Genomic DNA, 17,494 nt, shown 5'->3' on the forward strand with positions numbered 1-17,494 from the left:
AGTTTTCTACAAACTCCCCTTCCTCTCTGTATTGTCAGTACTCACAAGGCAGGACCAGTGTTCTCATCTTAGTGTCACTCTCAGGGGCCTGACACTCTGTTTCCCTGAAAACACCTGCTCAAATATACCTGTTGATTTGCATTAAGACATTCTCTTCACTTGCTAAATTAGCCCAAGGTTCTTGACCTAGTGGTTCTATTGGGATTTTAAATATAGCAAAAACTTCTTCTCTAGAAAAGTTGCAAAACCAGAATTAGCTCTAGGGAGACAACATAAAAGATGTGTTTTAAGTGGTAGGAGCCAGAATTAATTTCTTCTAGGGTTGATGATTCCTATTTGAGTATCTTGAGAAAATAAAGGAAATATGAGGAAGGTCAAATGATCTTTTTCTGCCCTCAAAAGGTAGAAAGCATCACATCTCTCATATGTGATGCTCTGCTATGCACTGTGTCATCTTGTTATACCTTCAGTATTTTTCTCCCCCATATTAATTGTCATTTCACTTGAAAGTGCCTCCATCATCTCCTTCCAATTTTCATTATATCTCGCTCTAAACTATCTCTCTGTTCCTTCTGGAAGTGTCCACATTGCCTCCCGTCACATCCATTTTTCTCACAGTAGAAGCTTTCCAATTCTATCTTCACTCTCCCTGATTTCTAGATAACCTCACTCATTTTCCAGTCGTTAATCTCCTGCAATGGCTAGAATAAGAAAATATCTATTTCATCTGATGGAAATCATCCTAATCTAAATAATTGGAAAGTGGTCTATTTAATTTTAGCATGTAATTTTAATAGAATTTAACCATATAAATAAACAACCATGTTTTACAATGTATAAAAAAACAATGAAAATGTTAATTCTGTAGATTACAGCTTCAAAATTCTGTTCTGTGCTGAACTCTATAACATATGGCTACAATTCCCAGTAGATCTTCTCTGTAGCCAATAACCACCTCCATGAAGGTATTTATCAGTGATTATTTTCACATAGATTTTTATTCACCTTGAATTAAATTTCCAAAGAGGTAAATTTAAAGGCAACAAGAATTGACTTTTCAAGTTTGTCCAGCAGTTGTCAACCCTGACTGCACATTAGAACCCCCTGGGGGAGTATCTAAAAATTAGTGGTTTCTGGGTTCCACCCCAGACCAATTCATTAGGGAGTGGGTCCCAGACATCAGTATGTTTTAGAGGCTTTCTAGGGAAGTCTAAAACATAGCCAGAGTTAAAAACTGCTGAATCCATGGTCAAGAATATAAAAACAAAAAGGATAAATGTAAAAAAGGGTAAAAAGAGTAAAAAGTAAAAAATGTTAAAAAATTAACACTCAGTACTACATTTACATTTGCCACTCTATATCCTCAGAAGCGGGTGAGAGTCCTCTCTTTGGCCCAGTCCTGGATTTCTGCTTGTCCAAACATGAGGTAGAAGACCAGGCCAAACATGTTGACCCCAGCAGACAGGAAAAAGACATTCCGCCATCCAGACTCAGAATCCTGGCCACAAAGAAAACTCAGAATAATTATTAATGTTACAATATTAATGTCCTTCTCCACCAGTTCTAGTAGTCCTCTATGTTGTGTATTGCAACATTGATCACTAAGAATATAGGGAACTATAGGCAATAGCCACTTAACATCTTAAGTCATCAAAAAAAGTTCATGAAACTGTTGGAAACAAGATGACTCTAAAATGCATATTGCCTTCTGAGTTGGCATGAATATTTCTTTAAACAAACATAAATTAAACTACACTAATGTTTTTCTGGAAATTTGGATTTCAACATTCATGAAAATATAGTATTACTCACTTAAAATTATGCTTAAAATGGCATCTGTTAGATCTCATGTTTGTGCTTTCTCTGTTTTGTTTAGTTTTTGGCTGTTGACATCAATCACAACAACCCATCTCAGTGTAACACGAGTTCTATTTGGTCTGCCTGTGTGATCCTTCTCATTAAGCCCTAGTAAGTCATAGCTCATTTCCAGCATATGATCACAGTGGATTCCTAGCAATTGGGTAAAAAATTAACCTGGAAACTACCAATAGATCACATAGAGATGTTAAAAACAAAACAAAACTTCTCTCTGTACACGGACACTCATCAACCCTTCCATCCCAGCCTGGTTCAGCCTTTTCATCTTCCTGACCTGCCCACACTTCCAAATACTGAGCAGGCCTCACCGCCCACACTCGCTGCAATGTCTCACAGCCATTCTCTTTTTACGCATTTAACTTCTTTTTAAACTAGCCTTGGAACACTTTTTGTGTTTCCTTTTGTGACTTTTTTCTTAAAAGTTGAAATTAGTCTGAATAGATTCTTCATCATCTTCCTCTTCTGCCCTTTTGTCTTTATCTCTTGCTATTCCTTGACATGTATCATTCACTCTGGTCATAACTAAGAACTATTTCATGCTTGTCTACTTCTAGGAAGTCAAACATGCTGTCTGTCTTCATTTTTATCAATCTAACATCTATTCATTTTGAGAAATTCAGCTTATATTTTTCTTCCTCTGAGAAAAGTGACCTAACAGAGTCTGACTTAGAGACTCCCGTGAATGGAGCAATTGTGTTGACATCCATGCTTGTTTCCATCATGAGATTTTAAGAGCACAGTGTGTATTTCCAATACCTAAAGCAATACCTGCCACTTGCAGATGTTCAATAAACTGGCCCAACCTGACTGATAAGGAATCCAGTGGCAGTAGAAGAGACAATTCCTGCGAGAAGTCCAAATCCCCTTGAAATTCCCATGAGGAAACTTGCATATCTGTGAGAAGATGATTTTATAAATGATTTTATATAGAAAGCCACCTACAGCTTCTGCAGCAACTGAACTTTAGACCAACTCAGCTCTAACAGCAAAGTAGTTTTGCCTAAAGCAGACTTTCATTCACCTAAAGATATTCAGGGCAATTCTGAAATTACCTGGCCCCTGAGTCATTAACCAGGAAACAATGTAGTCTCCTTGGGAGCCAAGTTTCTCCACTCTGGCTGCTTAGCATGGAAGGCAGCCTGTGCAATGGGCAGGGCACAGACTCCAAAGCCAAACTGCCTGGGTCCAAACTGCCCGGGCCCAAACTGCCCGGGCCCTTGGGTGACCATAGTCGTACCACTTACACTTCTTATTCCTCAGTCTTCTCCCCTGTAAAATGGGGATAATGATAGGACCTACCTACTGTTACTGTGAGGATCAGATGTGTTCATAAGTGACAAGCCTTTAGCGCAGGAATTGGCTCATGGTGAATGCATACATATGTGGTAGCCAGTATGAGCAATACCCTGGAAACTTTTCCAAAACACATGTGTGTGGGCCTTTTCCCAGAGTACATAATCCAATCTCTGGTAGGAAAGCTTGGGAAGCCTTTTATTTAAACGATTACTAGGCAAGATTGTGGACTGTTGTTTTAAAAATGCTATATTAAGTCTTGGCCACATACTGACATTTCTAGTTATTTGTCATTCTGCCATCAGTTAGTGCGTGTTAACATGAAGGAGTTATATGGGCAGCGACTGAAGTCTAACACCTCTTGATGGGTCTGGAGGAGGGGAAAAACAGGTAAAACTCTTACCTGGGGGCAACATCTAAGGTATTGATGATAAACCCTGAGTCACACAGGTTGCTGGTCCCAGGAATAAGTATCAGCAAAATAATGGTTGCCATGTAACTGGAAGCCACAAAGGGCAGGGCCAGTGCACATAGTGATGGAAGGAGGAGCCCTGGGCAATGAAGACACGCTGTCAAGATCCTTCTCAGACCATGCTCATGGAAAAGGGATTGGCTAACCAAACCCACACGCCTATCCTTACCTAGGGATGAAAAGAGTTTTCGCACAGTGATCAATCTGAGAAGATTCCTGGACAGAAGGAAATCTGCCAACTGACCTCCTAGAACTGTACAGCTTGAGGCAGCAATAAAAGGCAGGGAGGACAGAACCCCACTCTGAAAAAAGGAAATTTATACAGGGTAGTTACAGAGGTGCATATAGCACCAAAATTTATCAGTTACACAGACCAAATCATTGGACTACCACCTCCTCCCCAACATTCTTAGCCGTTTGGGGGAAATTAGCATCCTTTTTCACATTAGAAGAACATGTCTCAGGTAAGAGGGCCAGCAGCTGCGTCACACTGGGCTGCAGATAAAAGCAATATTAATTTCTAAGAGAAACTTTAGAATCAGCTGCCATGGAAGTGTAGCACAGTGGTTAAGAGCACAGATGCTGCAGCAGCTCTACCACTTAGTATTGTGTAACCTGGGGCAAGTAATCTCACTTCTACATGTCCCATTTCCACAGTTGTGAGATGGGAATCATTATAATCTCTTAGCATCATTGTGAAGGTTAAATGAATGGTTACGTGCAAAGTCAGAATTTAATAGATAGCATAGAATTATTTCTCCTTATTGCCATTATCATCATTTTAATAGAAGTATAGGAAGTATACTTACATCTCTGATGTTAACATGGAGCACAGTACTGATGTATGTCGGTAGGTATGTTATGATTATGGTGCATAACCAGAAATGGCTGAAAAAACCCGTGAAAATGGCCCAAAGTGGAAGGCATCTGACCATGGCCTTTATGGGGACAGATCGTCTAGGAGAACTGGACTGAAAGGAAATAGCTAATCAACATGAGTGTTAGCACAGGCCAGAGGGTGCCTCTCCCAGGAGACCCACGCCCTGCCCTGGAGGTCTCTGTGTGGTCCACAGGTACAAGGGGTACACTGTACCTGTTGAGCCAGTGAGGACACGATGTGTTCCTTTTCCCTGACACTTATGCACGGGTGATGCATGGGGTCATCATAAATCACTGTGAACCACAGGAGACAACACACACAGCCAGTGCTACCTAGAAGTGGGACGAAATTAGTTTTCAGTTAGATCTCTGTACTGGGGGAAGGGAGTTGCCTCTGAAGTGGCATGTCTCACCCTACCACACACTTATCCATTCATAGTTATCCTGCCATAAGTACCTAAATTTTCCCATTTCTTCTTTCAATTCTTCTACAAACCTCCTACAAACCTCCTTCTTCTAGAGTTACCATTTGTAAATGTCAGAGCCCCTTGGAGATAACATGACACTGCATAGCTGATTAATTACTGTAAAGGCTCCCATGGTTATAGTGTTATGTGTTTTTAGCAGCAACTTCTTAATGCACACATTATTGTCTTGTTTTGGAAGATGTGAACAGTCAGGACTGAAGAAGAAGAGTAGTCATACATACTATGAAACAACCTGCCATGAACTCAGTGTGGCAAAGAAAAATTTTGGGCATATTTATAAGAGACAGTGTTATTTGTATTCAAACCAGGCATCTATTATGAATTTCCAGAAGAAATATTTCGTGACAATACCTGGTTAACATGTACAAACCAAAATGATCTGGGAGTAGCGTCGCTAATGAGAAAGCCATCCAAGCCAGAACCATATTCAGTGACATCATTTGGCTATAACAACAAAGCAATCTGTAGAAACTTGTCTTATTACTGGGATTTGAAGAAGAAGATTCTATCTTATTTAAAGAAGATTCTATGTTAAAAGATTCTGGGGACTAATGTTCTTTAAATTCCCTCTAATTACTGGATTCATTCACTCTTTTGTCAGGTACTATGATGGTAACAAAATGATAAAAACATTATAGAATGGATTCCTTGCCTCACGCATTTCACAGTCTAGTGAGGAGATAAGGAAAATAATTACACACCCACATAACCTAGAGAAGAAATCGCAGCAAGGATCACAGAGGAGAGAATGGCTCAACTGGGTGGAATAAGTTCAGGAATGTCCCATGGAGAAGGGGCATTTAAATTGAGCTTTGCAAGATTCACCTGGTAAAGAACAAGTTAAGGCATCTTGGGCAGAAATAATGATTATAATGAAATATGAAGACACAACGAAAATGTATTTCACCATCTTTGACATCTTAACTGCACATGGTGACTGGATGAGGCATTTCAGATGTGGTGGTACAGATTCTACAGAAGATGCTTGAGGTAGAAGGGCAAGGCTGCATTTCTGAGTTCCTAGGAGTCGGCACCGTGTGCATAGTCATCTCCTCTGCCCTGTGCATGTGAATTCCCAGAACCACCAGGAAGGTGTTAAATCAAGTTGTATGACTTCATTAAGAGAGATTCCTATCCCTGACATTTTTCATCTTCCATTTAACAAAGGACATTTTCTGTCATATGGGAAGAATGTGGATGATGCAGGCATCAAAATGAATTCTTGGAAAACGGAGGTGTTTGGATTTAAGAGAAAGTGACTTACCAAAGATGTAGAAGATAAAAGGCCAGCCCAGGGCCTGTGAGATTAATCCTCCTACACAGAGTATGATGAAGGATCCGAAAGCTACTCCTGAAGAGAAAAGGGAGAAAAACACTTATGAAAATAGCAAAGGCTAAGACTTCGTGGCCTCCCTGAACGTTGTCCCAACAGTGAGGTGACAAACTTAGAATTACTGGATGATAAAAGCATTTATTTCTGCTCACAGATTTTCCCCAATAAAGTCATGTGATATAATTAAGATCAATAAAATACCCCTGATTTCACTACTATACAATTCATCCATGTAACTTTTCAATGGTTCCTCAACACCAGTGTGACCAAATCTAAATCCCTTAGTTTATCAGAGACTCTCTGCAATCACAGCCCTCAGTATTTCTTGATAACTACAGTTACATTCTTGCATGATGCAATATGAGGCTGGGAGCAGGAAAAGACAGACTTACAAAAATCAGTAAGATACAGTCCTTGCCCTAAAGAAGCTTTTGGTCCAATTGGAGAAAGAAAAATGTAAACAAAATTAACTGTCACACCTGAAATACCATGTAGACTCTGGAGTCTACATTAAAAAAAACAACAATTCACAGAGACCCACAGTAAGAAATGCATTTTACATGGTAACATAACACACACAAATATATACAAACACTTGTACACACAACCACGCTCCATGACTCAAACAAAAGTTTCATGAATTGATATTTAATTTTACCATGTGGAATGCACTCCAACATTTTCTACACTATTCACTTTCATTTTTTTAAATGTTGATTTTGACCCACTAAATTGATTTTATGACCTACTAATGGGTTCCAACCTGCAATTTGAAAAAAAATGATGATTTGAAGAAGAAGATTCTATGTTATTTAGAGAAGACTCTATGTTAAAAGATTCTGGGGAGTAATGTTCTTTAAATTCTCTCTAATTACTGGATTCATTCATTATTTTATTTTGAAAAAAAATTTGAAAAAAAATGATGTAGAATATAAATATAATAAAACTACAATGTGCTGTGGAAGTATACATAAGCATAAGTTAATAACAATTATAAGATTTAGGAATTGTTTACATGAGCTAAGCAGCAGGATAGATGGAATTTTGGCAACAGGAACAGGAGCAGAGAAATTTCCAGGAATATGAGCCAGTGGGAGCAGAGCCAGAGGGAAGTGAAGTGCACATGTATGTGGAGAGCAGCACACATCGGGTACAATTAGAGCCTTGCTTGCAGAGGGGTGTTGTGTGGAAAGCAGGATGGAGCTAGATGACTGAGCACCTTTATATGGATGCAATAAGGAAGTCAGTCTTTGCTCTGTAAACATGAAGGAACACATTGAAGATTCTAAAGCAAGTGAGCAAAAATGCCCTATCTGTACTTTAGAAAAATAACTTGCCTTTGATGGGAAGAAAAGTTTGGAACAAACCAAACTAGGGAAGGCAGACCAGCAGAGAGTATCTGGAAACAGAGGCGGTGGTAGCAACTGTGATGAAAGAAAGCAAGACAGCCAGGAGGGTTGTTGCGAAGTAATGGTCCACAGGATGCAGCTGGGTATTGGACCTGGCAGTGAGAAGCTTGATGGAGCCTCAGTTCTGTTTTTCAAGTATATGTTCTCAGCACTCCAGGCTGGGAAAACAGCAATGGTAAAGCTGCGGTGGCCTTAGTAGTAGGATCACACACCAGTGGAGTGACAGTCCAACATGGTGATTGAGTGTGCCTCTGGGGCCAAACTGCTTGGGCTCAAATCTCAGTTCCAACACCTGCTGGCTATTGGTATTGGGGCAATTTACTTAATCTCTACATTCCTTAACTCCCCTCTCTGTAAAATGAGAGTGTAAGAAGTACTTAAATGAGAGGGTGGTTGTGAGAATTAATTAGCTCAGAATAGTAAAGAGCTTAGAATAATACAGACACTTTCAGCCTGATTTCTCTCCTTAACACTTTGAGTTCTGGTAGGCTTAATTCTCACTTCAACATCTTTGATAAAATGATGTTTATATAGTTTATTTGATCTTTTTCCATTCAAGCAATTCTTAAAGCTTTAAACTTTTTCCTACAAGGATTTTCTGACTACCCTAGCTCATCCATTGTCTTTCCTGCTTTTGAGCCTCAGTGTCTACAGCACAAATGAATCTTTCTTATTTGTTATGTAACTGTCTTATATTGGATTTTTCAGTAGTACTTTTTTCCCTCTCCCCCAAACCATCTGGTTCATAGAAGGGAAGACACAGTAGGATGGAACAGATAATAAAGTCGTGACCCATGTATACATCCTTACCTGATCCTGCAATGGTGGTGAGCTTGCTTCGTTCAAGTGGAGGAGCCCATTTTGCCCAAATTGTAAACTGACCTGTCCATGCCATTCCCTGAAATGAAAATCACTAAGATCTTTGCTCTTTTATAAGATTCATGAATCTGGATCCCACTTAGAATGAGAAAGTATTGGGATACCTGGGCCATGCCCTGAACTGTACGAGTCACAATGACCAAAGTCACTCCAAAGTCAGCAGCCAATGGTGTAAAGAGGGTGAGAAGGGAGGAGATCAGCAAACCAGCACCAAGCATATGTTTTGCTCCAAATATCCCTGCTAAATATCCACTTGGGATCAGAGTCAGTATTATCCCATAGTTGATGGAGCTAAAGATGACACCTTGAATCTCTGGGCTCCACTGATATACAGAGTCCTAGAAAAAAGAAAAAAGAAGAAAAGAAAAGAAAACGCTTTGCTAAGAAATCCTTTTAGGAAAATCTGCTTTACAGTCAGAGTTGCTTAATGTTGGTGAGACCCTATTACAAAATATCTATTTCATTTTTCTCTATTTTTTACCTACCTTAAACATTCTACCTTTTCCAAATGAATGACTAATGATATCCCTAATTTGATTCCGTTAGAGGGAGAGAAAAAAAAAAGAGGAAATGAAGAAGAAAAGAGATAAAGAAAATGATTATATAAATGGAATAATAGGAAGAAGTAAATGGAAAAAGCCATTGAGAGATATTTCATCTGTGAAAGGGTTTCCTTCAACTATTTTGTTTCTAGTAAAAGTTGCATATAACATGTTGTTGCATATCAAAAAATAAGGAAAACACAACTTTTCTGAACTCTTACCAAAAAATCAGCCCCTAATTAAGAAGAAAAATCAAGTTTGAGAATTGGGATCTGCTCTAGAAGAGCTGACTTCCTAAAACACATACTACAAATGAATAAGATCATGTTCTTCTTCTGATATAACTCAATAAATGATTGAGTTATTTGAAGATAACTACCTAAAATGCCTAAATAATTGTGTAAATTATGTTAGCTAAGTAATTATTTACCTAAAATTAAATAACTTTTAGACATCATGCTATAATTCCCCTAGCTATTGGCATCATGCTATAAGTTAATGTAGAGAGCCAAAGAATGTAAAATATGAAATATTTTATCCACTTAAAAACACTATAAGTAATGCAAGGTATATGATTCGTATGATAATTAAAATTTGAGAATGAACATAAATAAAATAGAGACTTTCAGAAGAGGGAAGAACAATTTGGGAAAGTTCCTGGAAGGAAGAAATATTTCAACTATCTTTCAAAGAACAACTATAATTTGTATAAAGAGAAAAAGGAAAATCCATTCTCATTGGAGAAAACAACAAAAGCGGGCTTGGAACATTTGAAATGATGCCAAATGATGAGAAACTAACAGGGACTCTAACTGGCTCAGAGTAAAGACTTTCCCTGGGCCATTGATAGCAGATATGAGTGCACTGAGAAGTAGGACCAGATTCTGGAGGTGCACAGCATGTTAAGAGAGCACAGCATGTTTGGCAATTTGAAGGTGTCCTGGATTCCTGATCCCAGGAGTATGAATATGTAGAATTGATGATGGAAGAAATACTGGAGGTAATGATTTTATTCATTCATTATAAATAAGCTGGGTCCAATGCAATTAAATCATCAATTATGAATTATAGGGATGACATTAGAAATGTACAGTAAATGAGAGTTTAAAGGATAGTTTTTATAATAGAGTATAATCATGATTCTCATACAAATATAAAATGAACATGTGACAAAGATTTTATTTAACTCATTGATTAATGAGAGAATCAGTAAGATGTTACAATTGGTTCAAAGGCAAATTCAAAGAACTACACATACATAAGCAGGAAGCAATGCTGAAATAGATTTTAAATAGTTGATAAAATCTAGCTGATTCAACTGGGTGGTGAGTAAAGGAGAGTCCCAATTGATTTTCCACTGGGCAAAATTTCTTTGCAAAGTTATGGACAAGAATCATTTGCATTTCTTTTCATTATATAGAATTTACAGGGTTGTAAAATTGCTCAAAAAAATAAAACATGCAGAGACCTAAATAGAATTGGATAACATAGAAGAATGCACCTAGACAATATCTAGTTTTTCATTGAAGACACCCCATGATATATTCCATTTTTTTAATTTTTCACATTTTTCCCTAGAGTTCCCCCACCTTGTAATCATGATAATCTCAAAGAAATATTATTTTTATCATAGACGTAAGCAATGTCTCAAAGAAAAATAATTCCAGTTATTTTTCATTTGTTATTGAAAATTTATACTTCTTCACTCCACAGAATCAAGATCTAAGCCTTCCTTTAAAACTGAGTTTCTACCTCTCAACAAAGAGCCTTGCTCTCCATCACACTTACTCTTGTATTAAATCCTTTGATGGATCTGCTGAGGTTGCTGAGGTTGTCTGCAAGAGGCCCCTCAGTGGAGGCATTCAGTAGACCATGCTGCTGAGTGCTGTTCACCATGGCAATGATCGCAATGCTCAGACTCACACGCTGGGTTATCATGGTGAAGTTTGATAAGTGCATGATGAGAGCCAACCCATAGCGTAAGGAACAGAAATTTGGACCTTGAAAACACAGAAGTATGCAATGAGCATCCTGGCTAAGACCCTTTTCTTTTCATTTCTCCTGCTGCTAAATCTGAAAGAACTTTGGATGATACCATGCAGTCTCACTATCTTTTTCTATTAATACCGAAATAGCCAGGACTACAACCTTGCCTCGTCAAATGCTTTGGTTGGCTTTAAAACAACGAATATGGAATCTTATAATCAAATAAAGCAAATATGACCTTCTTTCAGAGGTGTGGGAAATAGATGATAAATCGAGAAAAATCTAAATGTAAGGCATTTATGTTGTATTGCTCCAAAGTAGAGTGAATGGGGAAGAAGGTGGCAGACCCAGTCACAAAACCCAAGTCTCTGGGCTGCAAGTCAGTGGTCCCATCTGTTTTGCACATTTATTTATCATAAAGTTTGAGAGTTTATACATAGAGAGCCACCTTTGAATTATGCTATTGCACGTCCAAGGATTTGCTTTTAAAATATCTGAGAGATAGTATTTTAAATGAGCACTTCCACTAACTCCCTGGTGTAATGTCCTCTTAGATATATTTTTGCTGTGTGTCACTAGGCCCTGCCTTCCCATATGTTCAATGTATTTTCTTTAAAAAATTAACATGTAGAATCATTTTTACTAAGTCTGTAGATGATATGGTACTGGAAGAGTATTCAATATATTGCAAGGACAACGCTTTTCTTTTCTTTTACATATCCACAAAATGGAACAATAAACCAATATTGAAAGAGTTCCCATATGAATGATGGATTAGATTGCATATTTGGGGAACAAGGACTAAATGGAAACAAAGAGAGAACCTATGAAGAAATAGATAAAAATATAATGAAAGAAATAATTTTTAATGGTCAAATAGGGATAGGATTGCTTGCCTGTGAAAAAAATTATTAATATTTCCATATTACTGGAAGTTTCCAAACTCAGGAGAAACAGCCAATCACTCGGCAAGGATAATAATAGCAGAGACTTATACATAAGTTTGGGGTTTGCTTAACATGACTTTTCCAAAATTTATTCCATTCCTTAGATCCCAGGATTTGTCAATCATTTGGCTCAATTTCTGATAGAGAACACTGTAAGTTTCCCTAAGGAAAAAGCAACAGGTAACAGGATCAGGGGTTAGAGTTGGCTCTGATGTTAAACTAGGAGAATCTCTACAAAGGGGCAGCATGGTAGAGAATGGAGGTGAGGAGGGCAGTGATGGGTAAAGAACACTGGGAATAAGCTTCAGCACTTCCATAATGTAGCCTGCAAACAAGACCGCTGGCTTTACCTTTCCTGGTGGTAGGCTTCTCGTCCATTTAGCTTCTCTAGGAAATGGTACCACACTTTGCGGTGGAGTTTCCCTGTGCCCCGAATCTCTTTTACCACAACGGTTTTTTTATCTATGGGGAGAACATAATCCAAAACATGACGTACAAATAATTTTCTCTTGTCAATGTTGCCTCCTCTCAGCATCAGTAAAAGTTTTGACCCAACACAGCTATATCATTTACATTTTGCAGTACACTGCAGCTGTGTTTTTGGAGGACTGGATTGTTGTAAGGAGAGCTGGCTCTAAGTCCCAGTGATGTGACTTAGAGTCAGTCATTTAAATTCTCTAATCATCCATTTCCTCATTTGCTCAGTAACAGTAAGGCTCTTTTCTGAGTGGTTCTGTAAGAATTAAATGAGAAAAATTGCAAGTGCTTTATCAAACCATAGAGAACCATGCAAAGGTAAGGAGGATTGTTGCTTGTATTATAGAGGATTATAAGACAAGACAGTTAAATTAAGCTCAAGAGCTGAAAAGGAAGGTTCCAGAGCAGTAATTTTCTTTCATTCTGACCACGTACAACCACAACAATGTTCCATGTGTCTTTGCACAGGAAGGATGACATTGCATAACTTATATGTATCACATGTAAAGATTTAAAATGTTTATTCTCTTCTTAGCTACATGCAATTTGGACACTTTATTGGACTGACAAGTTCTTCAAGTCACCTGCAAAATGGAGACTTTCTGCTACAATTATGAATAAATCCAGCTATTTTGACAGGCAAAGAGAATTCATGACCCCAAATATGACATGTTTAATTTGATATTTACACACCAATCAAACTGTCTTTGGAGATACATACATTTGTTTCTTTTAGAAACAATCCTAATCCTATGGATATCATCCATTTCTAAATTGAAGCTTCTGTGACTTTCAAAATGTATGTAGCATATTTATATTTCATCATGCAAGGATTTGCACTCTTTCTGTACCTAAATTTAAAAATACTTATCCACACCCTAAAATATATTCATAACCTATGACTTTGGAATGGAAGATCATAAAGAAAGATACAGATGAAGAATTTTGTTCAAAAATTCCTTTGTAGTATTACTTATGACAGCATAATATTAGAGATAAGTTAACTTAACAATAAGGGTTTGGTAGGGCAATTTTGATAGATTTTTAAGACGGACTCTATTAAAATAGCATTTTCAAAGATATTGAATAACATTAGAAAAATCCTTATACCCTAATGTACAAAGCAGGATATGTTGTGCACATCCACATACAGAAATAGAAACAGATTCACACAAGTGCCAGTGGTCGCTATATCTAGGTTACAGAACAGGGTGATCACTTTATGATTTTTGTCCTTATCAAGTGATTTTATTTTCATAATTAGTAGATACTCATTATATACCCAGAAGCAGCAAAGTGTATTTAAAAGAACAATAATTCAGCTTCATCAGCATGGTGAAGCAGGTAGTTTTTCTGCTTGCTAAATGTTTCTCTAGGACTCTGAGAATAGTGTCTCCTCACCTAAGTCTTGAAATTTCCTTTTTTGGTTACAATAGATACAAATGGAGGCCCAACTGCCAACAAGAGCAGCTCAGCACCAGGACAGATGTTGGCTGTTGCTCAGCTTTGGAAGGGTTCCAAGTCTTGCTAACATCTGGATATCAGGAGTTCAGCTCACTGCCCTACATTCTGATCCTGGCTGAAGCCATCTGAGTCCAAATCCAGAGTTTGGACCATTTTCTATTTGATTTCACTTGTTATACAAGATCCTATGGCTTGGCTGAAGGCAACTTTTTAACTGTACAAGCAGCTGCAAGTACTTATACTCTACTTAAAGCTTCCTTTCCAGCCTCTCCAGTGGATCTTATAAACACTGAACTCTGGAACTGAAAGAGACTCAGAGATTCTCTCTAGCCCAACCGTTCATTTTACTGATGAGAAAACTGGTACGCAGAAAGTTTTAAAAACTGCCTGAAGCCACACAGTTCACAGAGCCAGCACCAGGTCTCCTAATGCCCAGACTGCTGCTTTTTCTACCTGTTAATATTACTTCTCCTTTATTTTCATAATATTTTAAGCACAAGCTGAAAACATGATAGAGCAGCTTCATACTGAGACATTCTAAAAGGGCAATGTATACAATTTTAAATCAAGTTTTAACCATTTATTCCAGAAGGAAATTTGGTGATTAAAAATGCTTTAATGTAAGCTTTGAATATTAAATACAAAGAAAAGTATTTTTTTCTTGCTTTTTATGTTTGTAGAATTATACTACAAATCTATCATTTCAGTTTTCCTTGTCATTCTCTGTTGCTGTCTAGTGAGAAGAGACGAAAATCCCTACTTAGCTTTTATGGTTTCAAATGCTACTTAGAATTTTGTCTCGGGAGTTTATTTCAGTAGTTAATTTCCCTTTTTGCTTTGCATGAGACAAAAATCGAGTTAACATTCCAAACCATTCTAAACTGGAGTCTTTCTGTGACATAGTATTGGAAACTATTTTTCTAAAATAGCCATAGAAGCTTAGAAATTATGGGGTCTGAGCACTGGCATGATTGACATTCCCTTAGAGATAGTGAAATAATTCCTAGCCTTCTTGTAAACAATTGAGAACATGTGACAATGTCAAAACCCTTCCCATTAGGGGTTACACCTCTAAAAAAAATAGTGAATTCTAGTGTCAGAGTTGTAAGTAGCCACAGAAAAATGAATTGAAATTAAGTTAAAGGATTTCATATTTAAAAAATAATTGTATGATACCCTATAGGTTATATTTGAGATAAAATCAGTAATATAGATATTATGGTTTATGCGTAAGCTAAAACATTTTTTTCCTATTTGTTTTAGTCTAGAAATCATTATTTTGTTATAATGGTCTTTCCATTACTCTTAGGTTTCCCCTAATATCCAACCTGTCTTGCATCATCTCTGTTAGCCAAGTCTCCTAGAGTTTACTCAGAGTAAATGTTACATGTAGTTCAAAGAACATGAACCTGCAGGGTATCTAGGGACTGAATTGTACTCTGCCAATCTCAATCTAAGTAAACCAGAGCAAGTTTCATAACCTCCCAGGACTTTAATTGTTTCATGGGAAAAATGGGGGTAATATGACTTCTCGGGGCTATTTGGAATGAAAACAAAGGTATGAGTCATGTCTTGTAATTATAAAGTATTATACATTGTATAATGTTATTGATATTAACAACAACAATAATAAACAGTCACAATATTGGCAGTCCATGAGTAAGTACAGGCTTACAGCAAGTAAGATATATTTCTATAAAAGCTCTTTTGATTGACTGTTAAATTGTTTTTAAACTTTTCCTTTTCAAATGCATTCTTCTGGCCTGGAATCCACAAGCTATGTGGAGAGGGGATGCATCCTGCTACAAACATCAGAGAACAGGGTAAGAAGCAATTCCCTCCGTGCTAGTAAAACTGAGGCCCCTTTGATTGATTCCCTGTCTACCTTTCTGAGAAACTGGTAGTTCTGAAATAAAATTGGTTGTTCCACTATATCATTTCTGTCATGCTGTCAATTAATTTATGTATTTAATCATGAAAAAAGAACAAGTGTACTGAGTACCAATGGCAGGCAATTCTAGAAGACAGGGTGATGCAAAAACTAAGGTACAATTGGAGCACTACCCACTACCCACAGGGGGTTCACAGCTCTTCAGGAGATAGGCAGGGGTGCCTGCACCATTCCTCCCTGCTCCCAAGAACCTCAAGCTTTGTCTTCTAGGCCAATGTGTGCCCAGCTGTGCTTTGAATTGGAATTTTCTCTGGTTAGGTTGGTAGATGGCACCTTCACTGAGGCTTTTCCCCTCTGGCTTCCCATCATAGCACTAACAGCTGCTCACCAAAATCTCTCTGGGCTCCTTTTCTTAGCTGTACAATGAAGGCAACAAGCCAGGTGATCCGTACAAGCGCACATAATTTTTCTTGCCTTCAATCTCATTTACAACTTCAGTCATGTTCTCCTTTTCCTGAGAAGCAATTTCAAATACATAGAGAAGTCTGACAAGACTCAATAGTCACAGTCCCAAACCCAAACCTGGTCGGTTCTGATCCAATATTTCACTCCACAGCCAAAGCCAGTCCAACTCATCAGGGCATCACAGTTAATATTCACAAGGTCCTTAGAGAAGTGACCATCATCCCCAGCGTCCATTGGCACCAGTGGCCTCTAAAGTCTCGCTCTAGGGTTTTGATTGAATCAGTTACCTTTTTTAGAAAGTTTGTTTGTTTTGGAGCTAGACAATATTCCTAGATGGAGATCTTTAGGCTGTGTTTAATGCTTTTTCTCTGACTTTCCCAAAAACTGTTCCCTCCCTTTAATGGACCTCTGATAAGTTAATAATTATCACCTACTCAAAAAGAAAAAAAGGACTTACCTTCACCATTAAACTCGTATTTTAAGCCCTGGACTGTAAGGCTAACTTGAAGACAGAGGGAGTTTCCATCTCTTTTTTCTTTTTAAATAATTCTGCTGGGTTTCACAGAGATAAATTGTGAGCCACGTGGCAGTCAGACAGCACCAAGTTTGGTCCTACATTCTCAGAGCAGAAAGCCTGGGTTTGGCTTTGTGGCTTAATTTTTAACTTCATTTTCAGGTTCTCACTGATAGGGTGAGTATCTCAAAGATGTCACTGGTTTTTCTGCTTTGATCTGTACATATAACTATTCGATCAACAAGCCTTTTCCTGAAAGCAAGGCGGCATGGTGTGGAAGAAACAGCGGGGCTCCTGAGATTGGAGATGGGTTCAACCCCACCTTCACTTCCCAGTATTTTCTGTGACCTTGGACAAGTCACTTAACCTCTTTGAATTGGTTTCTGCATTAGTGAAGCAAGGGTACTAATTCTCATGCATGGGGTTATTGGACAAATTAAATATATATGCTAACTGGTATTAGGTCCTCAATAAATGAGGTGTTTCTGTTAAGGAGTTTTGTGAAGTTGGCTAGATTTTCCTTAAGCATTTGGTGTCCACAGCCTAATACATGTGAGCTGTGGCTACTCTGACAATT

General features: G+C 37.9%; 1 protein-coding gene across 4 annotated transcripts; it reads right to left on the reverse strand.

The window, feature by feature from the left end:
• Positions 1-776: 776 nt before the first annotated feature.
• SLC17A2 (solute carrier family 17 member 2) lies at positions 777-17,006 on the reverse strand. Of its 4 annotated transcripts, none has more exons than XM_045551932.1 (13): positions 16,861-17,006; positions 16,327-16,452; positions 12,457-12,568; positions 10,962-11,173; positions 8,736-8,969; positions 8,563-8,650; positions 6,275-6,361; positions 4,737-4,855; positions 4,453-4,614; positions 3,813-3,945; positions 3,575-3,722; positions 2,682-2,772; positions 777-1,498 (listed from the first exon to the last, which is right to left on the reverse strand). In XM_045551932.1, the coding sequence occupies exons 3-13, from the start codon at positions 12,482-12,484 to the stop codon at positions 1,364-1,366; spliced, it is 1,437 nt and encodes a 478-aa protein (XP_045407888.1). In that variant the 5' UTR covers positions 12,485-12,568; positions 16,327-16,452; positions 16,861-17,006; the 3' UTR covers positions 777-1,363. The 4 variants fall into 4 exon arrangements, with proteins under 4 accessions (XP_045407888.1, XP_045407889.1, XP_045407890.1 ...); XM_045551934.1 differs by having other exon boundaries at positions 1,417-1,498; positions 2,647-2,772; XM_045551935.1 differs by having other exon boundaries at positions 1,433-1,498; positions 2,635-2,772.
• Between the last annotated feature and the right edge of the window lie 488 nt (positions 17,007-17,494).

This window comes from Lemur catta, chromosome 5, assembly GCF_020740605.2.
Source record: "Lemur catta isolate mLemCat1 chromosome 5, mLemCat1.pri, whole genome shotgun sequence".
NCBI lineage: Eukaryota > Metazoa > Chordata > Mammalia > Primates > Lemuridae > Lemur > Lemur catta.